At 44.3% G+C, this 25,534-nt stretch overlaps 1 protein-coding gene across 4 annotated transcripts in view; it reads left to right on the top strand.

The window, feature by feature from the left end:
* SIL1 (SIL1 nucleotide exchange factor) overlaps positions 1 to 25,534 on the top strand; it is a 219,706-nt gene that overhangs the window by 15,048 nt on the left and 179,124 nt on the right. Inside the window, exon 2 of one of the 4 annotated variants that reach the window (XM_045893325.2) lies at positions 11,757 to 11,855. The exons of the other annotated variants lie outside the window; for them this stretch is intronic. Within the exon in view, the coding sequence (XP_045749281.1) occupies positions 11,854 to 11,855 (2 nt within the window). The 5' untranslated portion in view covers positions 11,757 to 11,853. The remainder of the gene's footprint in view (positions 1 to 11,756; positions 11,856 to 25,534) is intronic. 4 annotated transcript variants of the gene reach the window in all.

The raw sequence follows: 25,534 nt of genomic DNA, 5'->3' as shown, positions 1-25,534 counted from the left end.
TTAGCTACAAATGATGAACTCCCATCTCTTTAGTGCACTGTACTCTGTACCTAGGGTGTGGTGGTGTACCTCAGCTACGTACATGCTTATTGTGGTGGAATGTGCTCATGGAAGACAGCCTTTCCTTACCCAGGGAGCTCCATTCTGGTAAGGAGGTGGTGAAGGGGTGGGGAGCAGAGCTGGGCTCATGGGTCACCCACAAAGGCAGCTCTAGGGTAGGAGAAGAGTCTTTGGATTCAGGCAGACTTGGGTTGTCTCCTGACCTCGCCGTTCACTAGCTGTTACACAACCTTGCTGAGCCTCAGCTGCCCCTCTGTGTGTGTGTGTTCATTTATTTCTCACTGTTTTTCACTACCAGTTCTGTCTCTGAAGTACCTGTCACTAAGCAGTTCTCAGTAATTGGTTCTTATTCTCCTACCCCACCCTGCCCACCTACCCTAAAGAGTAGAATAAGAAAGAAGGGACAAGACCCTCCTGCTTCCTTAGGGAATTGAGGCTTTAATCTGAGCTTCATGTGAGCTTTTTCAGGCTTTGGGGTTTTTGTTCAGAGCCATACTAGAATTCCTCTGGAGCTGCCTCATTGGGGGAGATTTTGATATTTAATGTTTGGGCAAATCTCTGCCTTATCCAAGGAGTGAAAGATGGTGTTTAAAATCCCATTCAGGGATTTTCTGCTTCAGCCCCTTGCAGTCTTTATCCCCTCCCCTTTTTCCTTTGGGTGGGTCACTTGGGGGCACTGCCTGCTTTGAGGAAGATTTGTTTTTTGAAGAAACTGTTAGTTGTTTGGCTTAGTCTCTTTACTGAGTAGAGATTTTTGTGTTTCCATCTGCCTGGGCCTTTCCTGTGGACTTTTATTTTGGAAGTCTGGAGCACTCAGACAAGGTGATATCTTTTTAGACTATTTTTGGCTGTAGGCCAGCTTATCACTATGGCTACCACCTGCCTGAAGAATGGCAGGACATAAGCAGTCACTTCTATCAGAAATTTGGCAAAGAGGAAGGGCAAAGGGGAAAGAACAGTTTGGCTTAAGGTCACAAGGGGAGAACAGCTTCTCTAAGCAGAACCTTTTTTTTTTTTTTTAAAGCTTTTATTTATTTATTTGACAGAGAGAGACACAGCAAGAGAGGGAACAGAAGCAGGGGGAGTGGGAGAGGGAGAAGCAGGCTTCCCGCCGAGCAGGGAGCCCGATGTGGGGCTTGATCCCAGGACCCTGGGATCATGACCCGAGCCGAAGGCAGATGCTTAACGACTGAGCCACCCAGGCGCCCTCTAAGCAGAACCTTTTGATTTGGACAGAACTTCATTTCCCTTCTCTCTGGAATTTTGTTCTTTCTGTCAACAGACATAAATAGAACATCCTTTACCCTCCAGACACTATGGTAAATCCTGAGTCATGACCAAGTCATATGTATTTCCTCCTTAGGGTGTATTGATGAATATAGACATTAATAAAATTATAATCACACGCATAAATGTAAAATTACAATTGTTATAAGTGTGTTGAAAGAAAGGAATGTGATACCATAAGAAATAGGACAGATTTGACTTGTTCCTGGGGTTGAGAGGGTATCAGGGAAGACTTGCTAGAAAAAGTGATCTTTGGTTTAAATTGTTAAGAACAAACATGCGTTTACTGAACAACTTGACATGAGGTTGAAAGGTGTTTCAGGCTGAGGGCCCAGCTTTTACAAAGCCTCTGGAGTGGGGTTGGGGGCAAAGAAGTGGCTTCTGTGAGGTGCTGAAAAAGTGGTTGGAGCACAGACAATGGGAGGAGATGGATACAAGATAAGGCTGGAGGGATTGGCAAGGGCAGGCCTGGTCAGCTGTGGCAAGGTGTTTTGTACTTACCTGGAGAGCACGGAAGCCTTTGGAGGGTTGTTAGTCATGGTGGTGAGATGATTGGATTTGCAGTGTGAACAGATCACTCTGTCAGATGGTACACTGGATGTATTTTGATGAGGGAGTGAGAATGAAGATCAGAAAAGGAGCATTACTGTGATAGGTGACTTGTTTTCCTTTAGTCACCCAAATGGTAATTTTGAGACTGACCCCCCCGAAGTGTTGCTAGTCAGTGTGTTGTTGGGGCCACCTGGCCACACAGCAGACATGGTGGCTCAGGGTGCTGGCATTTGGAATCTTTCCACCTTCCCGGAAGAAGGCCTGGAGATTTCAGGCCTGTCACTTGTTAACATCTGACAGCTACAGAGCCCTTTGTTAACCTGTTCTCTTGCTGTCCCTCTGTTGGCTGTCACTGCTGGGCAAGAGCTACCCCTTGTGCTTTGGACCACTTAAGCCACTGACATGGGCAACTACCTGAAATGTGATGTGCCAAGTTAGCAAAGCCAGCACCTGCGGTTTATGTAACATTCAGTTCTGGTTGATGTAGGCGTGCACATGTTCTCTCTTGGCAGCAGCCAATGTCTGGAAGGCTAGAAATGGGCTGTCGTAGCTCTTGCTACTGTGTAGCTAGGAAGACTGAGGTACAGGAGAGACCTGGAGTGGAAAGAAGCCTGGGTCAGAGTCACATGCTGTCAGACCAAGTGTTAAATGCATGGTGGATGGTTTCAGACTGTAGACCAGAGCCCTTCCTCAGGGGTGCTGTAGCCTTGCCCACTGTTCCTTCACATACTCAACTGCAAGGCTGTGTGTGGTTCAGTGGTTAGGAGCATGGCCCTTGAACTTGGGCAGACTTCAGGTAGAATCTTAGCCTCACCACTTGCAAGCTGTGTGACTTTAGACAAGTTACTTCACTTCCCTGATTGATAGTTTACTTAGCCCTAACTGCGGAATAATCATACATCTACCTCACGGTTAATTGTGAAGTTTTGTGTTTTTTTTTTAAGATTTCATTTTTATTTATTTGACAGAGAGAGACACACAGCGAGAGAGGGAACACAAGCAGGGGGAGTGGGGGAGGGAGAAGCAGGCTCCCACCGAGCAGGGAGCCCGATGTGGAGCTTGATCCCAGGACTCTGGGATCATGACCTGAGCCGAAGGCAGACGCTTAACAACTGAGCCACCCAGGCGCCCCAATTGTGAAGTATTAATGAGAATATATGAAAGGTGCTTAGGTTTGTTCACAGGGTAAATACTGAATAATTATAGTTAAGGTTTGTCTAACTTTTGTTTTATTATCTGTCTTCTGTGTGCTGGGCCCCATGCTGGTAATGGAATGAAGATGTGATCTTGGCCTTAATGTGCTCAGTCTTGTCATTTTTGCTGCTTTTGGTCTTGTTCTGTGTGGTCATGGTTCAGCAAAACAACGTGGTCTCCTAGGGGGTTTCTTTTTTTTTTTTTTAAACATTTTATTTATTTATTTGAGAGAGAGAGATAGTGAGAGCAGGAACACAAGCAGGGGGAGTGGGAGAGGGAGAAGCAGGCTTCCCGCCGAGCAAGGAGCCTGATGCGGGGCTTGATCCCAGGACCCTGGGATCATGACCTGAGCCGAAGGCAGACGCTTAACAACTGAGCCACCCAGGCGCCCCTCCTAGGGGGTTTCTTAAAGGGGATCCAGATCAGATGTCCACTTGGTGATGCTATCTTCTCTGGGCCTTCTTTTCTGTGGCCCTGATTCCAGTTTGTTTGCTGCTTGGCTGTAGAGGGTGCTCAGCTTCTGGGCGGGGGGTGAGTACCCCTACTTCCTACTCAGCCTGCACCATCTGAAACAGCGTTCTCTTTTTGCTGCCTCATGAGTGCCCATTTCTAGTAGTGAACATCCCTGGATTCTCTGGTTGGTACCTTAAAACATTCAATTGCTGCTGTTTCTTTTCTTTTGTAAAATACTGTGTAAGATGGTTGACCTAAAAGAGACCATGAAAAATAAGCCGGCTTGTATTTTTGTAAAGGTTTGTTTGGTACTGAGTCACTGAAGTAGAATACTCCCCAGTGGTCTCAGGGGGGAAATGACCTTTGTAATGGGATTGTTTTTTTTTGTGTGTGTGAAGATGTTGGGGAAGGTTCATTTGATTCATTTGATTTCTTTGTTGGCGGTGGTGAGGGTGGGTGAATGAATGGGAAGAAAGGACAAAACCTTTAACAGTCTCCAAATTGGAGCCTATATTGGCTGAGAAGATGAGAGGATGTGTTAATCCAGAGTGTCTAGAGCTGGGTGTGTAGGCCCTGACCTGTGCCCATGCTTTCTTACTTATTCATGGTGGTGGAGACTGCCATGATGAGTTTATTTGTCCCTTCATTCACTCACCATTTATGTGTATTGCATATTGTAGAAGGGAATGGAATTCGACTTCTGTTAATTGATAGCTTTTGACCTTTCCTGGTACTTCTGTGACTCAGTTTTCTCATGTGAATAAACGTGTACTGGTACCTCCTGGAGCAGTTAGGATGAAATGAGATAATGCACTGCAGGTTTCTGGCACATGGTAGATACCTCCGAATGTAAGGATTATCATGTCTTCCAAGAATTCAAACCCCATATGGGAGAAGAGCCACAGATGGGACTATAGGTGCTGAGAAAGGCTGTCCATGGCCTGGAACGGTGAGACTGGATTTGGCTTGTTAGGGAAGGTTGCCAGGCACGGTATTTGGAGTCAGGCCCCAGTCTGTGTCCTTCACTGGGTTAAGGTGAGTGACTGCAGAAAGCAATGGGCAGAAGGCTTGACAGGTAAACCAGGAGAAGTGTCTCTCTTCCTCCTGTCAGGGAAGAGGGTAGAGTCAATAGAACAAAGTGGCTGGGAACCCCGTCTCTTCTGAGTCAGACTAACCTGGGTTCCAGCCCTGGCTCTTCCACATACATGCTTTGTGGCCTTGGGCAAATTGCTTTCCCTCCTCTCTGAGCTTTGGTGTCCTCATCTGTAAAATGGAAATGATAATATCTACTTCGAGTGTTGGGTGAGGTTTAAATAGAACAATGTGCAGCGTCTTTCATATAGTACATCTTCATAGATAATATTCTGTCATAGCACTAATAGATTACAAAGCAATTAAGCATTTTTCTTGGGAAATTAAACTCTTCTAAATTTCTGTGGCCAGGTAAATTTTTTGGAAAGTCAGTCTACACCTTGGATTCAGTGATCAGCTCACTTCAATAAGTTCTTAGGGAGTATGTCATTCCCCCCTTCCTCACACCCTCTGCTGGCTTAGGGTCTTGTCCTTAGAATAAAGTCCCAGGGGCGCCTGGGTGGCTCAGTCATTAAGCGCCTGCCTTCGGCTCAGGTCATGATCCCAGGGTGCTGGGATCGAGTCCCATGTCGGGCTCCCTGCTCGGCTGGAAGCCGGCTTCACCCTCTCCCACTCCCCCTGCTTGTGTTCCTGCTCTTGCTGTCTCTCTCTCTGTCAAATAAATAAATAAAATCTTAAAAAAAAAAAAAAAGTCCCAACTCCTTACCCTGATTACAGGCCATTCGTGAACAGATCCCGGCCTGCCTTGGCAACCACGTGTCCTAACTCGGCCCCTTGCCTTGTATGTTTTCACCACAGTGACCTTGTACAGAGGGCCTTTGTTCCAACTGTACCCTCGCCTGGAATATTCTGCCTTTATGTTCACTTGATTGGCTCCTTGTCATTCATACCTCAGTTCTGCTTTTACTTAGGAGAAGGGGCCTGCCTTTCCTCTGTTATAAAGGAACTACTTATGTCACAGTTAACATAGACATCTGATATTTTTCTTGTTTGTTTGCTTCTTGTTGATTCTCTGTTTTCCCTCCACCAGAATTAAGTTCCATGAGAATAGGGACCATGTCTGTCATGTTCACAGCTGTATTCACAGAGCTAGGAACAGTGCCTGGCTCATAGTAGATGATCAAACATTTGTTGAATGAATGAGCTTGTGAATGAGCATGGATTCTGTTATTACTCAGACTGGTTACACAGGTGTTCATATTCATACTGCTTTGTTTCGTAAATAAGTGAAACTGAGATGACTTTTCTTTCTTGTTCATGACTTAAGTGTCTCCCCCTTCCCCCATTAATTGGAACCTTCTGAGGAGAGGCAGTTTTCCCTGGCTTCAGTTTATGTGGCTCTCTTTCTTCTTGTCATTTTGTTATTGGAAAGGGGAGTTTGTGGTTGCTGGACTTCGGGCATTGATTTTTAAGTGTTCTCAGGAAGCAAGCTTTAGCGCATTTGCTTGGAATAAAACAAACCTGAAAGCTCACCAGGACATGGCAAATTTATCTTACTCTGATTTTCTACTGACACTTTTTGCAATACTGCATAAGTTTTTAGACAAGGACATTAGAGAAGAATTGACAAATTGACACTGGCCAGATAGAAACAAATTCACAAAATGTGAGTGAGTAACAAGGTAAGACATGGAGAGGTCAGAGTGGGATAATGCTGCTTTCTGGCAGTGGCCTGGTTTTTCATGGGTAATAGTAATTATATGAGTGAGACCCTAGACCAGTTAACTGTTCCCTTGGCAGAGGGCCTGTAACCTAGGGAACAGGAGGTGGGGGGGGGCGGTGGTGGTTGCTCAGGAAGAGGTGGAACTCCAGCCACCTTTGTAAATGTTTGGGTCCTAAATGTGATTAGTCCTCAAAGACTTGGTCTTGAATTGAGAGAATAAAGTCCCAGACATGGATATGAGCAGGAGAGGGTGTCTGGAGCAAGGTGAGCCAGCAGGAATGGGCTTATATTGCTTAAAAGGTTTTGTGTGCATTGAGAACTGGAGCTCTGTAGGTACTAGTCTTTACTCATTTCCAAGGTCCCTTTCTCCCACCTAAAGCTGCCTCTAAGCACGTGGTTATCTTAACCTGTCTTAGGTATTGTTGACTTTTCCCCATTGATGAAGCTCTCAAAGAAAAAACCCCGTGACAGCCTCCTTGTCAGCTGTGTCCTTGCTTATTTTCCTCCTTTGAAGGACTTAGCCTTGTGGTTAACTCAGGTTATTTGGTCACTCTGGCAACTACCTTAAAGTCAGAATCTTTTTTTTTTTAAGATTTTATTTTTGGGGCGCCTGGGTGGCTCAGTCGTTAAGAGTCTGCCTTCAGCTTGGATCGTGGTCCCAGGGTCCTGGGATTGAGCCCCGCATTGGGCTCCCTCCTTGGCGGGAAACCTGCTTCTCCCTCTCCCACTCCCCCTGCTTGTGTTCCTGCTCTCACTATCTCTCTCTCTCTCAAATAAATAAATAAAATCTTAAATAAAAAGATTTATTTTTAAGTAATCTCTACACCCAACATAGGGCTGGAACTTATGACTCCGAGATCAAGAGTCACACTTTGTGCCATAGAGTCAGTGTCTTAATGTGCTGTAGTTACCATCCTCTATCCATCTGGGGTAATCTTTAATTTCTGTTTACACTTCTTTAGAAGTTCATTTTTAGTGAAACTCCCAACTCCCCTTACAGCAGGAATTTCAGCTATAAGCCAGCAAGATAGGTTTCTGAAGATTCTGGTACCAGAAGGTAGTAGAACAGTGGCTCTCGCGACCAACTTTCTCTGGGCTCAAAAATTATTAAGCCTCTTCTTAATTCTTTCACCTCCCCTCTTTTCTGGGCTAATTGATAATCCCTATTCCTTTCGTCTTTTCCCCTGTGCTCTGTTTCTTTGCCTTGGTGGTGTTTCTACAATTCTTATTCAGAAGAGTGTTTGCTCTCAGAATGTTTCCCACCTTTCTTATGGCCAGAGTTGTAGGTAGCATGCTAGGTTCCATCTCTTCCACCTGCCAGGCTAGAACATGTCTCTCTGATTGTAGAAATGTGGTTGGGGTGGGCAAAATGCCGTTTATACTCTCACAGCCCGTTTTGGTTGTCCTCTGTAATTCGGTATCATTTAAAGGTGGATTAGCCAGTGAGTCCCCAAATTGAAGATGCACCTGACATTCATGGGTGTTGATGGCCTAAGTTTCTCTGATGCCTAATCAGGCTGTTTAAATAATTAGTTAATTAACTTACTTTTGGTTAAAAAGTAAACAAACTTGCATCTCTTTATTTTGATTTGCATTGATTTTTCTCTTCCTAAATCCTGAGTGAGAACGTCTTCAAAACCAGTTGTCAGTCTTTGTGTGTTCACATGGATTTGGAGCGTCAGGCCTTGCAGCCCTGCCCCCATATTCTTCACCTGTGCATCCCAGAAAATAACAGACTGCTATAGCCCTACAAATACAGAAAACTGATGGTTGCTGGAAGGAAGGGGGTGGGGGGGGGGAGTGGGCAAAATGGGTGAAGGGGAATGGGAGATACAGGCTTCCTTTTATGGAATGATTAAGTCCTGGGTGTAAAAGGCACAGCATAGGGAATACAGTCAATGATACTGTAACAGCATTGTGTGGTGACAGGTGGTAGCTACACTTGTTGAATCACATTATACACCTGGAAGTAATGGAACATGGTGTGTGAGCTGTACTCAGATAACAAAAGAAATAATGGACTGCTATGGAAATAGCTCTCAAATGTTTCTGCTCTCTTAAACACACGTGCACACATGTGAACACATTCATTTTCTTAGGAATGGACACTCCTCTAGGAGGAATTCATCCTGTTTCATGTAAATGCCTTCCATTACAGCGAAACCCTGGAGACTTTGTGAAAGGTAGAAATAGAGAGGTTTTCTTTCTTCTTCTTCTTTTTTTTTTTTCCCCAAAAGGCCTCAAAGCTCTTAAAATAAACCTTAAAGAACCTGCTACACCAAGCTTTAGCTCTGAACGCCGACACATTGCCAACCTGGTGCAGTAAGACTCCTTCTCTTCTCTGATCTTTTTCCTTTTTCTCTCTCAATTTATTTTAACATCCCCTTTCATGGTCTTACCTTTCTAGAAAGTTGATTCAGCCTTTCCTTGCCAGCTCTTAGCAGGAGAAGCATCAGGACTTCCAGCCCTAATTTATGGTTTACATTCCTTCTCCATTCCCTCTCTTTGCTGTTCCCGAACCTAATCTCGTGGCATCCTGCTGAACTCTCACCTGTCAGAACAGACAGTGTTACCTCCAGTGACAGGCAGCTTTGTAATTTGATGGTCAGTACTAGCTTAGCGATTTGGGCAGAATTTGGGAGCCTGTTTTGTGCATGTGCTGCTACCTGAGAAAATGGGGCTTTTTTCGTTTTTGGTACCATCTTTCTTTTCCACTGCCTGCCTGGCCCCAGTGAGTCCTGTTGCCAGGGGAAATGAAATGGAGAACTCTTTACCATGATTAATTCTGGGGTTTTATCCAATGAAGTAACAAAATAGCATTTCAGAGCAGGATGTAAGGGAGTCTCCCTGCAGTTCCCATGGAACAAGTTGACCTTTCAGTTACATTTTTCAACATCTTTGGGGGCCCATTTGAAGGGAGCTAAAGCAGTTAATTACGACCAGGCAAAGAAAACTAATTTGGAGCCAGAATATTTTAATAAGAAGCTTAAAAAACCAGAACCTGCTGATACATGATGAATAGGAATTGAAGCTTTGTTCTCTTCTTACTTAATTCTTCCCTTTTTGCATTATTATGCTTTTTGGTTTTCTTCCCAAAATGTGAGGACTTTCCATTATTCCCCTGGTGGTGGAATGAAGATGTTGTTGGTGACTGCCTGCTGAGTCTCAAACAGGTAGAGAGAGCAGAGGTGGACTGCCTTCAGGTACTACTAAACCTTGGAGTTTTGGTTCATCTGGGGAAGGGGTAAGCTTGCTTTCATTTCCAAGTTGATTCATATTCCCCCCAAGGATTCCTTGGGACTGACTGTTTTTTCTAGATGATTCTGAGAAATAAGCAATGAAGGAAATTTTGTGGATGATTTTAAGAGCATATTTGCTAGTCTTTCTGAGCACTCGGAAGCTTAGGCAAAAGATAGTAGATTTGTCTCTTTAAGGTCTTTCCTAGGTGACGGTAGTAGGCCACCAATTCATCTGATGAATTGATGTCGTATGAGTCTGATGTTATTAAGAGCTTGGCTTTGGAGTTAGATGTATTTTGTAATTCTGGCTCTGCCACTGTTTAGCTCTCTGATCTTGAAAAATGATTTAATCCCTCTGAGCCGCAGCTTCCTCATCTGTAATAGGGGGATAAAGATGATACCTATGGCATACGGTTGTTGTGTGCCCAATATATAGTGAGTAAATACTCCCCTGAGTATTCGGTATGGTTGTTATTTGGTATGGAAATAACATTTGGTTGTTAGGTATGGAAAATCAGATGGAACCTTCTTGGCAAGAGAAAAGAAGGTAGGACGTTGCTTAAAGAACCTTGAAGGAAGATAAGGGGTTGAGGGAGAGGGGAAAAAAATCATCTAGCAAAAACAAGAGTGGGAGAACTCTGGGTCCTCAAATGAGTTACCTCTTGTTTCACTACCTTAGTAAGTCTCGAGTCTTCTCCTTTGCTAATCCACCAAGTTGATTGTTCTCCTAGAAACCCTAACTGCGTAATGGCTCCTCAGCAAAGATTGAATAGCCTCATCAGCCACAAACATCCTCCATTACTGAGATATCATTATTTTTTTTTCCAAAGATTTTATTTATTTATTCATGACAGACAGACAGAGAGAGAGAGAGAGGCAGAGGGAGAAGCAGGCTCCCGAGGAGCAGGGAGCCCGATGTGGGACTCGATCCCAGGACCCTGAGATCATGACCTGAGGCAGACGCTTAACCATCTGAGCCACCCAGGTGCCCACCGAGACATCATTATTTTTACAAAGCACACTGCTGTGTTTTACTACCTGCACTTTGAAGTGTTATAAATAAATAAAGCTGAACCATACTTGTCAGGATAGGTTCAAAAAGTGCATTTTGGGTTGCTGTACCTTTGCCCTGACAATGTGTTTATTAGCTTGCTTGTTAATTCCAGGATTGGTTAACTTGAGGTACCTCTGGGCCAGCGCGCTTATACCAGCATTTACCCCAAGGGCTTAGAGAGAGGAGTTCAGTATAACTCACTACTTTTCTCTGTTCCTGGAAGTCATCAAGTGGTGAACAGGGGTAGGGGGGAAACTGAACTACTTGGAGCTGATAACTCCTTCCCAAATGTGTCTGTGCGGGGAAAGAATAAATTGTGGGCTGGATGGAGCAGAGCAACAGAGATTAGGAGCTTGGTGTTATGCAAAACAGTCAAGTGCAAACAGATTAGATGAAAGCCTTTATTAGAAAGTTTGGTGTGCTTTCTCATCAGGATTTTGGAATATGGGCTGTTTCACTCCCTACCTGATAATTATAACACCAAGATAATGGTTGGGCCTCTGATAAGCCTTTCCTTTGATATGGGGGAAGAGAGAGACTTGTCTGGGGGCCCTGTAGCCAGGAGCTGTCAGTGCTAATTACTTCAAGTCTTGATGGGGTCACCCATCAGACAGAGCATAGGTCTGGCTTGGTGAGGCTGTGTGCAGAAAAGGAGCAAAGCACAGGGCTTGAGAGTGCAGACCTGGAGTCACCAGGTCCCAGGTTTGGACCCTGACTTTGCCTCTCCTAACTGGATGTATTAGTTTCCTGTGGCTGCTATAACAAATTAACACAAACATGGTGGCTTAGAACAGCAGAGATCTATTCTCTCCTAGTTCTGGAGGCCAGAAGTCTAAAGTCAATACCACTGGGCTGAAATTAAGGTGTTGGCAGGGCTGTAGGCTCCAGAGGCTTTAAGGCAGAGTCTGTTCCTCGCTTTTTCCAGCTGCTGGTGGCTGCTGGCATTCCTGGGCTTGTGTTCATATGACTCTCAACTTCAATTTCAGCTTCTTCAAATCTCTGTTGTGCCTTTACATCACCTTCTCTTCTGTGACTGTGTCAAATCTCCCTCTGCCTATGTCATATAAGGACATTGTGATTGTATTTAGGGCCTGTCTGATAATCCAGGATAATCGGTTTAAGATCCTTAATCACATCTGCAAATACCTTTTTTCCTTAAAAGGTAAAATTTACAGGTTCCAGGCCTTAGGACCTGATCTCTTTGGAGGGCTGTTAGTCTGCCTGCGGCACTGGGTGACCTTGGCAAGTGACTTTGACCAATGTAAGTTTGTTTCTTTACCTGTAAAATAAAAATGCTAATCATGTATTCTTTACCTCATTTCCACGAGGCTTAAATGAGACCTTGCATGCCAAATACTTGGCACCTACTGTTATTATATCCATATATGTTCTTCATTACTGTTAAACATTACTATTATTGTTATTTAGCTATCTTCTGTGAAAGAGAGAGGAATAGTTTCTTTTTTTTTTTTTTTTTAAAGATTTTATTTATTTATTTGACAGAGAAAGACACAACGAGAGAGGGAACACAAACGGGGAGTGGGAGAGGGAGAAGCAGACTCCCCGCCGAGCAGGGAGCCCGATGCGGGACTCGATCCCGGGACTCCAGGATCATGACCTGAGCCGAAGGCAGTCGCTTAACCAACTGAGCCACCCAGGCGCCCGAGGAATAGTTTCTTAAGAGTGTATTTGACTTGCGACGTCCGCCTCCCCTCCCGCCCCAACACCCATCGTGGCCCTCAGAGCCCTAGGATCCCTAGGATCTTTGGCCATCACCCCCAAGTCAGCAGGTATATCCCCAAGGCCAGTTTTTTACCCAGTCCTCTATTTTTCCTCAAGGCCACTCTCTTAGCTACTCCTCCCTTTTCCTTTTTCAGTGAATGAGCTGGTGTGTGGGAACAGGCCTCACACTTCAGGGGGGTGTTAGTGTCCCCTCAAAATTCCTTTGTTAAAATTGTAACTCCTCCTGTGGCAGTATTTGGAGTAAGAAAGTAACATTAAATCAGGTCACAAAAGGTGGGGCTCTGATAGAATTAAGGTCCTTAGAAGAAGAAACACCAGAGAGCTCTTTCTCCTCAGTGCCTGGGTACAGAGAAGAAAAGAGAGCCATGTGAGGACGTAGGGAGAAGGTGGCTATGTACAAGGCAGGAAGAGAACTCTAGGTAGAAACCAAATAGGCCAGAACTTGATCTTGGATTTCTAGCCTCTATACCTGTGAGAAAATAAATTTCTGTTGTTTAGGCTACCCAGTCTATGGTGTTTCGTTATGGTAGCCCTAGCAGATTAAGAGAGGAGAGTATATAACCTGGCTCTTAGACCCACTTGTGCCAGGCACTTGGGTAGAAGATTGGACCCTGGAATTATTCCAGTTACCATTCATTATAGTTTGCTCTATTGCTGCTTTCCCATGGATACTTGTAACTCCATAATGAAGCATGGAAGAATATTATTTTTACAGTGGCATTTAGTATCTGATAGCAATTAGCCAAAAGGTACATGTCCCCAGTGAGGTACCGTAAATACATTTTATCTGTTCTATTGCCTGCTGTTTCACGAACACATCCCTGAAGCATTTTAATCTTGTTTTTCATACTTGTCTTCAAGTGAGGAATTGTTCTGATTTGCAACTTCAGGGGATAATTACTATGTTCATTAATTTCTGTTCTTCTCTTCCCCTCCATTTATTACTGGTTTCTTGAGAAAATTTTTCCCTAAATCTACACTAACTGGAGACAAGTCACTTGATTAAAAGGGTGTTTTACAACACGGGTTTCTCTGGCTCCCTTGGCACACTGATAGGAGGGCTGTGTCAGCATCTTCTTAGCTGGGGTGAAGGTCTCCCTGGTCTGGGCTTAAATGAGTAAGAGGCTTTTTTGCTGGAGGGGTGGGGCAGGGAGGGCAGAGGTCTCTGACCCCAGGCTGCAGGGCAGAATATTTTTTGCACAGGGGTATTCCTGGGCAAGGGGCAGGGGAGGCTCATCTGGTTTTCTCTTTTCAGAGATTCAATGATAGACATTAACTGAGTATGTGCTATGTACGAGACATTATGCACAGCACTATGAGCAATGTGGTTTTTGGCTCACGGGGACGCTCAGTACGTGTTGATTTAAGTGAATGTGTGGCTAAATAGAGTGACCTTAGCATGCAGAGAGACTGAAAGGGCAGGCCCGGGGGCTCGTGGATTAAGGGTGCTGTAACCTCCCTGGAAATGTAACACAATTGGGTGCATCCTCGTGAAGGTCATGATGCCCTAGCACTTGGATCTGCAGGAGGAAGCAGTAGAAGGAGAAGGCTGTGTTGAGGATGGTTTAATTTTTTCTGGTATTTTGTGGGGCCTTGTGAGTCCCCTTTTCTTTTCATTGTAGACAGGGACTGCTATGTATGTTAGTGTAAGTGCAGATGTTTCATAAATGTCAAGTGATCAGTCAAGGAAGGAGATGGAAAAATAGTGGTTTCGACAAGTTGGTTCAGGTTAGGGCAGAGGCAGGGATGTATGTGAGTGACGTGCTGGGGGAAAAGAACTGAAGAAGGTGAGAAAGCAGAAGCCAAAAAGGATTTGAATTAATCTGGAGCTAAATGAGAGCCCAGCTTAGAGAATATTGATCTGGGCTAGGTATCCAGGGAAAGAGTGCTGGAGATTTCTGTGAGCATGAGGAGAGAGAGAGAGAGAGTAGTTAGTCTGAACATGGGTTGGGGAGGGGAGGGAACAGTGGGTAGAATGGCTGAAATCTTCCCTACCCTCCCTCAACCCCACGTTTCTCTGCATTATGATACTTGTCATACCATGTGGCAATTATTTGTTTATATGCCTTTTCTTCCCCTAGAAGGTAGGAGAAGTGGCTTGGTCATCTTTATCTTGGTTACTGACACTGTGTCCAGCACATAGCATGTGCTGCCCAGATGATTGATGAACACGCGTGAGGTTAAGGCCTGGGTGAGCCATCCATTAAGGACTGAAATGTGAGAGGTTGAGGTTGGGGTGTAGGGGAGATGAGCACATAACTGGCTGGGGTGTAGGGGGGTGAATTAGGATAGAACTGAGAAGTGAGCCTGACATGGAATCTAAATCATCCTGTAAGAATTTACTAAACATTTCTCCTGTGTCAAGTGCCAAGTGAGCTGTGCAGAGTGGACATGGTCCCTGTTGTTAAGATGCTTAGGACAACCATACTGTAAGTGTAGTAAGTGCTGTAATCCAGGGGAGTATGGGTGCTGTCGCAGCACGCATTCTGTCCAGTGGAGAGGGTCAGTGACAGCCTCCTAGAGGAAGTGTCTTTCAGAGTGAGGAGGAAGCTTTTTAGGATGGTAGGAATTTGCCACATAAAGACGAGGGGAAACAGAATTCCAAGCAGAGGGAATGACGTGTGCAAAGGCCTGGAGGTGGGAAACAAGATGTCTTAGAGCACTGGAAAAAAAGTTCCATAGAGCTAACCGTAGACAGGGAGAGGAAAGAGATAAAGCTGGAGATGTTGATCCTGGCTCGATGGTGGACAGCCTGCGTGTGGAATTTGGCCTTGATCCTGAGGGCCCTGGAAAACTATTGAATGGTTTCAAGCAGATGGGGGTATAAGATCATGTTCATGCTCTGGCTATAGAATAATCCATCTAACATTTAATCAAGGTGTGTACTTGTAATTTGCTGACGTTTTACCCCACGATCCTTTGACACTGCAGCGAAGCCTGCCCGTTTGCTTTAAATCCCTGAGTTCTGGAGCCTGAAGTGTGGTGGAGAGGTAGTTCACCTGCCACAGGCCTGAGTCCCTAGTGTTTGATCTCAGGCTCGGAGCCCATGGCTCGGTTGCAGAGCGGACAGTGTTAAGGACCACAGCTCCTACGGCTTCTGCAGCGGTTCCTGCGCTCACCTCAGCCCCTTCACAGCAGCTTGCAGTTCCTCAGCCACTGCACAGTCCTCTGCTCTGTGTGCTCAACAAATTGAAAATTTTTATGACAATGTCAAATAATGGATAAGTTTTGAGAAGTAGGAGTGAAAAATAAAGACCTCTTTGCCTTTTCTCCCTGCAGGGGAATTTGAAAAATGTAGAAATTCTAAGTTGTATGTTAAATATCCTTGGGGTTTCCTTTCCTTTCCTTTTGAAAATTTTTATATTAACCAAAAATCTGGCTGGACGCTTGTGGGGAGATAATTCCTTTTGGCTGGAGCCCACGTTGTGAGCTTTTTAATTGTCTTTCATCCGAGGTGGGTTGGGACCCCACTGTGCAGTCGCCAGAGCTCATCACAGTCCTGTTGCTGGGCGAATTATCTTTGTGAATCTGTATGTTTTCCCCTTGTACCTACCTAATGAAAGCCAAATTAAATCAATTTTTAATCAAGGAGATGAATGACGGGTTTTTCCTCAGAAAAGAAAGCACTAGGCCCCAAAGTACTGGATACAATAAAAAGTGAAGTTTTTATTTGTGTACGTGCCGTTAGGCATGGCTTTAATGTCAGGAAAACAGGAGGTGCTGTTAAAATCGTATTCGGAAATATGCCATCCCAGGGAGATAAAGGAGAGTGCTTTTCTCCCTGCCCCGTTTCTCTTTCATAGCTTGTGCATGCCTGTGTGTTCACAGCACTCTGCACAGGTACGGAGTACATAGTAAGTGCTTGGAGACAGAATGAATGAACAGTTGGTTTTGAGCAGGTCCTTCGTTCGTGCTGCCCCCTCCCTCCAGCTCCTTAGCCTGCTATTTGTTCCTTCCATCCTCCATTTGTTCATTCATTCAACATACATTTTTCCTTCTTGACAGATATGAAGGCCATTGGTAGGGAATGTAGTGAAGGGAAGTTTCCACTGAGTTGAGGCTGAGAGGCATGGCTAGATCTCTTCTTCTTTAATACCTGTTTTGTCCTTTATTTTGGGAAATTGATTTCTAGGCTACCGTGGACACCCACATCATCCTCCTGAAAATTGCCTTCTTCCATCTGCTTGCTTTGGTGGAAGGAAATGGCTTCCCTTGTGGCAAGGGAGGATGGTAGAGGCAGTAGGGGTAAAGACTCTTGAGTTCAGTGGCTGTCCCCATAAGGATGTCTCCACGTACTGTGAGGGGTGGGGTTGCGGAGAGTCAAGCTTGCGTCCCCTGCGATTTGATTCCCATAATCATGGGTCTGGCTTTGGGCTCTGGGCTCCCAATGCATTGGCATCTCCAGAGGATTCAGGCAAGGCACCAAATCCTCCCTGCAGCCCACGTTCCAGCTTGTTACTGTGATTGAATGGGCTCCCTGAGTGTGATTCCAATAAAAGAAAGTGGCTTTTATTGAGAGCCTTTCAGAGGAACTCGGAGACTGGATTTTGGGTACTCCAGAAACCTTGGGCTGAGCAAATAAGAGATGAAGTAAAGCTGTGTGTCTTCTGCTTCCTCATTGTGCTACCTGGCTTCATTCTGGTTTCATTGAAAGCCTGCTTGGGTGGCCCTCACCTGAGAGGTGGGGGGTGGCTATAGCAATTTGGGCAGGTGCGCAGGAAGGGAAAGAGTAAATGAAATTGGCTGTGGCTGGTGATGGATGGGCAGGGCAGTGGGGGTGGGGGGAAGGAGAGGGAGGTATTGAGGAGAGCCTCTTGGGTTTCTGACTTCTGCAGTAGAGCTAGGCAACCTGAGAGGATCAGGAGCGTTGGGGCAAGAGCATGAGCTTAGCTATGAACTTGCTGAATATGAAACATACAAGAGGAGAGGAAAGTAGGCGTATCCTTCAGGGAGAGGTGGCACAAACACTGCCTAGATTCTCAAGCTGCTTTCCTGTTCCAGTTATCTACTGGGGTTTTAGGCCACTGTGGGGAGTAATACAGCCCAAATCCAGATTCTGTTGACTGGCTCTTTCTATTAATAGATGCTGAGAATTTGGAAGAGCTAACAAACCACTGAACTGCAAGGCAAAGGAATGAGTTCATAAGCAGAATTCACAAACAATGGTGACTCTCTTATCCTATCTTAGCAGGCATATAGCAGGTCTCCTTTTTGCCTTTCTAATCTCCCTTTCATTGTGGGCAGTTCTTCAGATGCCAGAGGTTTGCCAAGACAGTGCAATGAGCTATGTGTTTGAAACTCACCTGACCTGTCTGGCAAAGAGAGTTCTTGTATGTCTTGATGCCACCTGCCATAAGCCCTTTGCTCCTGCTGTTGTTGCAATAAATGCATGCTCCTAGTTTCATGCCTCCAGGTCTTCAAAAAACCCTCTTGCCTCTGCTTGGGATGCCTTCTCATTGTTTGGCTGATTCCTTTTACTCTTTTCATCTTTAAAGCTTACCTATTCCAGGAAGTCCTTTCTGACCCTCTGTGTCTCGATGAAGGTATCTGTTCTCTCCTTCCTCCGAGCCATCCAGCCACCTCTGTGTGGGCTCTTTCAACGCAGTACTTACTATAATGACTGATGGACTCCTCCATCTCCATTGCCCATCTCGAGGGCTCCTAGAGGACAGGACCTCGATTTACTTAGCCTTTGTATCTCTAGCACTTGGCCCATGGCTGGGTTGCAGCGGGTCTCAATACATAGGTGTTGAAGGATGAATAATCGGCTTGTTGGATGTGTTGGAAGTGGTGGCAACTGGATATATGTTTCTTAGTAGGTGGTAAGGATTCCTTCATCTTTTCATGGTGCACAAAATCTTGCTCTTTTGGTAGCTCTCCTATATGGGAGAGTGAACAAGGTCTTGTAAAAATATTTTTCTGGATTGGTGGGGCTGTTAACTGCTCATCTGAGGTTGAAATGGATTTGGTGTGGGTGAGAAACTGCAGGTAGTAAGTGAACAGCATGTCTGGGCTGCGTGGGCTTAGTGCTTTTCTGTTTTTCTGGATGCTCTCCACATTTTTGTGAGTGGCAACCCAAACATCTGGCTTCTCTGAACCCAGGGCTGTGCCTAGTTGTTTATGGGAGTGGTTGCCTTTCAGGGTAAGAGCCTGTAATATCAACCAAGCTTTTTCTGTTGGCATTACCAGGGGCTGCAGTGGCTGTTCTAAGGAGAGCTGCCACAAGAGGAATCCCTGAGCAGTGAGAGACAGGAAGGAATAATTGGAAAGAATTGCCTCCTACTCTGTGGCAAGGCAGACTCTTCAGGCAAAATTGAAGAAGGTGTAGGGAAGGTCCTGAGTAACAGAGACAAAAAAGTAAGGCCAACCTGGAGGTGAGGTGGTAGTTTGTAAGGAAATTAGGAAGAACTAGGGCCTCTGCTGTAAGGGTAGGGCAATGGAGGGCTACTTGGCATCACTCACACCTTTGATGCTCTTAAGTGATACTGTCTGATCCAGTGGAATTGGGTTCACAGGACCTGCTGCCCCAGAGGTGGTCTCCAAATGCGTACTGATCCTTGACCAAATGTGCTCTGCCTTGAGGCCCATTGTGAGACCGATTGTTTCTAAGATATGTTTACCTGGGTAGGTGACTGGCATGTCACCCCCTTTTAACAAACCTGGTGCTATGATAAGGCTAGCTGGCAAGTTGTCCCCATGGAGCCTACTGTGGCAGGAGAGACTTCCTGCGGTCCCATTGGCATCCCCATCACGAGCTCATTCACTGGAACCTAGAGTCCCCTTGCAGGCTCCAGTCTAGGATGCCGCTCTTGGCTGAGTATACCCCTGTCAGTTGCAGGCTGATGACTCCTGGCAGGCTGGGATTTGGTTGGTGGCATCTTGCAGAGCCCCCTGACCCTACCTGCTGTCACAAATCCTGTTGTATCCCCTTTGTACACATGCTTGAATATCTTGTGATGCACCGCTCTTAAGAAGAGCAGATACCAGATGGGAGAAGTGTCTCTTGGGTTTATGTGTGTGTATGTGTGTATTTTTTTTTTTTAAAGATTTTATTTATTTGTTTGACAGAGAGATAGAGAACACAAGTAGGCAGAGGGAGAGGGAGAAGCAGGCTCCCCGCAGAGCAGGGAGCCTGATGCGGGACTCGATCCCAGGACGCTGGGATCATGACCTGAGCCGAAGGCAGCCGCTTAACCGACTGAGCCACCCAGGCGCCCTGTGTGTATTTTTAAATACACTAAAAAATCAATTGTGGCCTGGATTGGCTATTTTCCATGCTCAGAATGTGTTTGTCATGTTCTTGATCCCCTGTGGAGATCAAGTGGAGCTATGAAAAAAGCCACCTCATTAGGAGACTCTAGAAGGAAACTGGGGTCTCCTGGCATTTCTTCCCCAGGGTATGGGCCCCTCCTCTTCTACAGCCTGCCAAGGCCAGGGCCTGGGAATAGCTCCCCTCAGGCAGTGTGCTCTGTGCCAGTGTCCAAGGATTTCAAGGAATTTAATTAAGTAACTAATAGACTAGGAGATGTTTAAGGTGTGATTTTGTTGACATTAAACACAGTTATTTAAATATCAGTTAATTAGTGCTTTTTAATATTGCTTCTTGAACTCAAGTTTGGTTACTGTAGTTGACGTAGATACTTGACAAACCCAAGTTCAGTGTGGAGGCGTGGGGCACAGTTGAGCACGGACTTGGAGGAGGAGAGGAAGAGAGAACACATAATTTACAGCTGCTGAAATAATTCAGCTGTTTCCCTTGCTGATTGCTCTCCTCCTCTGTGCTGCTGATGCAGTGAATTGTTAATGGGATGGGCTTTTGCTTTTCCAGTCAGGGTTGGGATGAGGCCATTTTGATTGTTGGGAATAAACTCTGAGATTGGGAGGAACACTTTTAAGCTTGAATCTAATGCCACATTCCCTCTTAATCTCAGCGCAGAATCTAACCTTTGGGGTATGCTTTGATATAATGAGGGCCGCATCCTGTTGGGTGAAAGCAGGCACTGAACTTTGGAATGTTGTTCACTGGGTAATGAGGGAAAATGGGGAGATGAGAATCTAGGACTGGGGTTCAGCTTACAGGGCTGCAGACAAACTGAGTTGCCCATAGAGAAAACAGCTCTATGGAGTGGTTGGTGAATGCCTGCAAGGGCTCCCTGCCTGAAAAATCTGCTCTGCACACCTGCCTGGGTGGATGTCAGTATTCTGGATTAAGGTGTTCATCTGCTCACCTGTTCATCTCTCCACCTACTCTTTTCATTTATTTAGTTATTTATCAGCCATACTTTTATCACCTGCTTGCCGTGGCCTAGACCTTGGACTAGCTAAGGATGGAACAGTGAATGAGGAAGGAGTCTTTGCCCTCAGGGAGTTCATATTTACAGTACAGTTTGGTGGGTCTTAGGATGGCCGCACAGAGAATTATGGGAGGACCAGCAAACTATGGCAAATCAAACCCAGCAGGATATAAAAATGATCATCTGACTTAAGTTGGTTTTATCCCAGGTATGCAAGGGTGATTTCACATTAGGAGATCTTCACACAAAATTTGCTATAATAATAGGCTAAAGGGAAAAAACTGTGTGATCATCTTAGTAGATGTAAAAAACACACATGGTAAAATATAACACCCATTCATGATAAAAATAGCTGTTTAGAAATAGAACGGGGCTTCTTTACCTTGACCAAAAATACTTACCAGAAAAAAGTACAGAAAACACCATTTTTGCTTTTTAAATTTTAGAAGAGAGAATAGTGTAATGAATGTACCCATGTACCCATTGTCCAGTTTCGGCAGTTACCAACTTGTGAGCAGTCTTAAATTCTTTTTCAGTGTGGTAAAATATATATACCATGAAATTTGCCATTTTAACCATTTTTTAAGTGTATAATTCAGCAGCATTAATTACATTCACAGTATTGTACAACCATTTCCACTATCTACTTCTAACTCTTTTTTTATCATCCCAGACAGAAGCTCTGAACCCAGTAAGCAATAACTTCCCATTTCCTATCTCCTCCCCCAGCCCCATGACCTCTGAGCTACTTTCATGTCTTAATTTGCCTATTGTAGATACTTTATATTAGTGGAATTACACAATATTTGTCCTTTTGTGTTTGGCTTATTTCACTTAGCATAATATTTTTAACGTTCATCCATATTGTAGCATGCTTCACAACTTCAGAATTCCATTGTATGACTGAAGAATCCATTTATGTATATACCACATAAAAAAAAATCTATTAAAAAATCTATCCATCTTGGGCGCCTGGGTGGCTCAGTTGGTTAAGCAACTGCCTTCGGCTCAGGTCATGATCCTGGAGTCCCGGGATCGAGTCCCGCATCGGGCTCCCTGCTCGGCAGGGAGTCTGCTTCTCCCTCTGACCCTCCTCCTTCTCATGCTCTCTGTCTCAAATAAATAAATAAAATCTTTAAAAAAAAAAAAAATCTATGCATCTCTTGGTGAATACTTGGGTTGTTTCCACCTTTTGGCAACAGTGACATGCAAATATCTTTTTGAGTCCCTGTTTTCAGCTCTTCGGGTATATACCTAGGAGTGGAATTGCTGGAATTGCTAGAATTCTCTGTAGCTTTTTGAAAAACTGCCAAAGTTTTCCACAGTAGCTGCACCATTTTACATGCCCTCTGGCAATGTACCACTTTTCCACATCTTTGCCAGTAGTTGTTTTCCTTTTTTTAAAAATCATTGTCATCGTAATAGGTGTCAGATGGTATTTCATTGTGGCTTTGATTTGCCTTTCAGTAACCACGACTGATAATAAGCACCATTTCATGTGCTTATTGGCCATTTGTGTATCTTCTCTGGAGAAATACCTTCTTTGTATATTTCTTTGCCAGTTTTTAAATTGGGTTGTCTTTCTGTTTTTGAGTTGTAGGAGTTGTTTATATATTGTGGAAATTAAACCCTTATCAGATATGTGATTTGCAAATATTTGCTCCCATTCTGTGGGTTTTCTTTTCATTCTTTTGCTAGTGTTGAGGCACAGACATTTTTAAAATTTGATGGAATCCAATTTATATGTTTTTTTCCAATATGGATACCTTTTATTTTTCTTGTCTAATTGTTTTGGCTAGAACTTTCAATATTAATGTTGAATATAAATGACACAAGCAAGCATCCTTACATCGTTCCTAATCTTGGGAAAAACTTGCAACTTTTCATCATTGATGTTAGCTGTGGGTTCTTCATACATGACCCTCTTCATATATGACCTATATTATGTTAAAGCTCTCTTCCTGGTTTATTGAGTGTTTTTAGTATGGAAGAATGTTGGATTTTGTTAAATGCTTTCTGGGTATCAATTGAGATGATCATGGTTTTGGGTTTTTTTTCCCTCCCTTTATTTTATTAGCATGTAGTAAATGGATTAATTTTTACTTGTTGAACCACCCTTTTATTCCCGGGATAAATACTACTCAATCATGTTATACAGTCCTTTTTAATATGCTGCTCAATTTGGCTTCCTAGTATTCTTTTGAGGATCTTTGCATATATATTCATATGGGATATTGGTCTGTAGTTTTCTTGTAGTGTCCTTGTCTTGCTTTGGCGTCACGATAATTCTGGACTCAGAATGAGTTCAGAAGTGTTCCCTTTTCTTGTATTTTTTTTTTTTAATATTTGGAAGGATTGGTATACTGCTACCTTTCTTAACAGTCACTTTGCTGGCTAGTAGGCCCTAGGCTCTGTGGCATGATGGTACTTATTTGAAACTCTGGCCTTGAAGCTGGGCCAGGTCATCTTTTACATATTCTTTTGTTTTTAACACCTCCATCTTGGCCACCTGTCTAGTGAGCCATTCATACTGATGATGCACACTGGCAGGTACCCTGGCAAACAGGGTCAAGTTGATAAGTTGGACTTTAAGATTCCAGCTTTGCCCTTGTACTCTTTCTTTGGGCTGATGAACGGATGGTTTGTACTTGGGCTTGCCAAACAAGAGCAAGGCCTCTGAGCAATCCCAAGGACCAGATCAAGTCAACAGACAAGGGAGTGGGTTCTATGTTGAAAATAATATTTATTTATTTATTTATTTTTTAAAGATTTATTGATTTGAGAGTGTGTACACGCATGCATGCATGCACACACACAAGTGGGGGGAGGGGCAGAGGGAGAGAATCTTCAAGCAGACTGCCCGCTGAGCATGGAGCTGGATGTCAAGCTCCATCTCACAACCCATGAGATCATGACCTGAGCTGAAACCGAGAGTCAGACGCTTAACCAACTGAGCCACCCAGGCACCCCGAAAATAATACTTATTTTAAATGTTTTCTCACATAGCTAATGTTTCAGGAAGAAACACTCCATTGAGCATAGCTTCCCATATTCTAATTTCGTATCTGATCATAGAGGTGGTCACACATACTCTTTTTCAAAGTAGTAATTCATATGTGTGTGCTATTATATTCTGATTCTGCTCAAAAATACATACCTGTTTTTGTGTATCATTTTGTGTCTCATCACTGTCCATGTGTTCACCTATTTAAAAAACGTTTTCACCTGTTTAACGACAACACTGTTTTCCATTGTGCTGTTCCAGATGACCTCCCCCTTTTAAAGATTTTATTTATTTGAGAGAGAGAGCGAGAGCATGCACTAGCATAGGGAGGGGCAGAGGGAGAGGGGCAGTGACTCCTTGCTGAGCAGGGAGCTGGACGCGGGGCTCTATCCCAGGACCTTGAGATCATGACTTGAGCCAAAGTCTGACACCTAACCAATGGAGCCACTGAGGCACCCCAGATGACCCCTTTTAAATTAAAAAAAAAAAAAAGATTTTATTTATTTGAGAGGGAGAGAGAGAGAGAGAGATAGTGAGCAAGCGAGAGCACAAGAGCAGGGGGAGGGAGAAGCAGACTCCTCGCTGAGCAGGGTGTCCAATGTGGGGCTGGATCCCAGGATGCTGGGATCACGACCTGAGCCAAAGGCAGCCACTAACCAACTGAGCCACCCGGGCACCCCCCAGATGACCCGTTTTTAGATTGTTGATTTTATTCAATCAACAGATATTTTTGAGTGCCAGGCACAGTGATGGGCAGTGAGGATACAGCAGTGGACAATTGTCCCTACCCTTACAGAGCTCCCAGTCTGGTGGGTTTTAGTTGTTACAGGCCTATGAAATGGGATTTCATTGGCCTTGTAACAGCCTTAAGATGACAAGGTTGTGTGGTTCCTAGCCCCAGCTCCTATCATTGCCTTCTAAAAAGCAAGGGAGGCTTTAGCAGGACAGTGGCATTTCTGCTTGTGAAGCCCAGGATGGGGAGCCCTGGGACCATGGCAGAGTTGGCTCTGAAATGGGGCTGTCGCAGCAGGGAAGACTGATGTTTCCTAGGCAATACTCTGCTTAATATTTTTAGTGCGTGGTCACGGCAGAACTAAATGTAGTTTCTGATCCCAAATTGGTAATAAATGTAGACATATTTAGAGTCAGAAACAATGCATTTAAAATCCTCTGCTCCTTAATGGTCCTGCCAAGTGCTGAGTTTAGGTTTCTTTGTTTCTTGGCTATCTACCCAGCCTCCCACCATCTCTTGGAGAAGGCGCCTGGATTTTCTTTGGGTGTTAGGTGGGATTGTGAAAGCCATGAGTTATGGGTCCCTGAGCTGTGTTGAGAGGCATCTGATTTTTGTGTTTCTGCCCACGTATGTAAATGTGTACATTTTAAAATTCATCCCTCTTTCAAGTTTTTAGGGATCTGGGATTATAAATAGTCTTGGACTCTAAGGCCTGTTAAAAATAAAATATGATGCTTCAGTTGCTGATTTACCTGGAAGACATAGTCAATGCCAACATGATAGTAGCGAGTTCCATGCTTGGTGACCTGTCCTCATGCTGCACTAATTGTTTCTGTAAGTTAATGCTGTTTTCTTGGGGCTCCTGAATTAGTTTAAGGAAGAACCTAATTGTTACTTCTCTCATCATTTCAAAGTTGTAGTTTGTGTCTCAAGTTACCTAGAACAGTATCCATTTTCTTGGACCAGATTTCTTAAGAGGGCTTTCTTTTTGATGATTGTACCATCTGAAACTCATTTGTGGAAGGCCTTGTTACCCACTAATCGTGGATGGGACATCAACCATCTGAGGACAGTGATGGTATCTTTTGTATGTTCTGTTCTATAGTATGGTGCTCCATGTGCTCTGGAGACTGAGGCTAATGGTAAAATATCTTTGTGAGGTACCT

The sequence above is a fragment of the Mirounga angustirostris genome, unplaced genomic scaffold (genome assembly GCF_029215605.1).
Source record: "Mirounga angustirostris isolate CCGP_5_RB_7025 unplaced genomic scaffold, mMirAng1.0.hap1 SCAF_7, whole genome shotgun sequence".
Classification (NCBI taxonomy): Eukaryota; Metazoa; Chordata; class Mammalia; order Carnivora; family Phocidae; genus Mirounga; species Mirounga angustirostris.
This window is presented reverse-complemented; position numbering and strand designations above follow the sequence as displayed.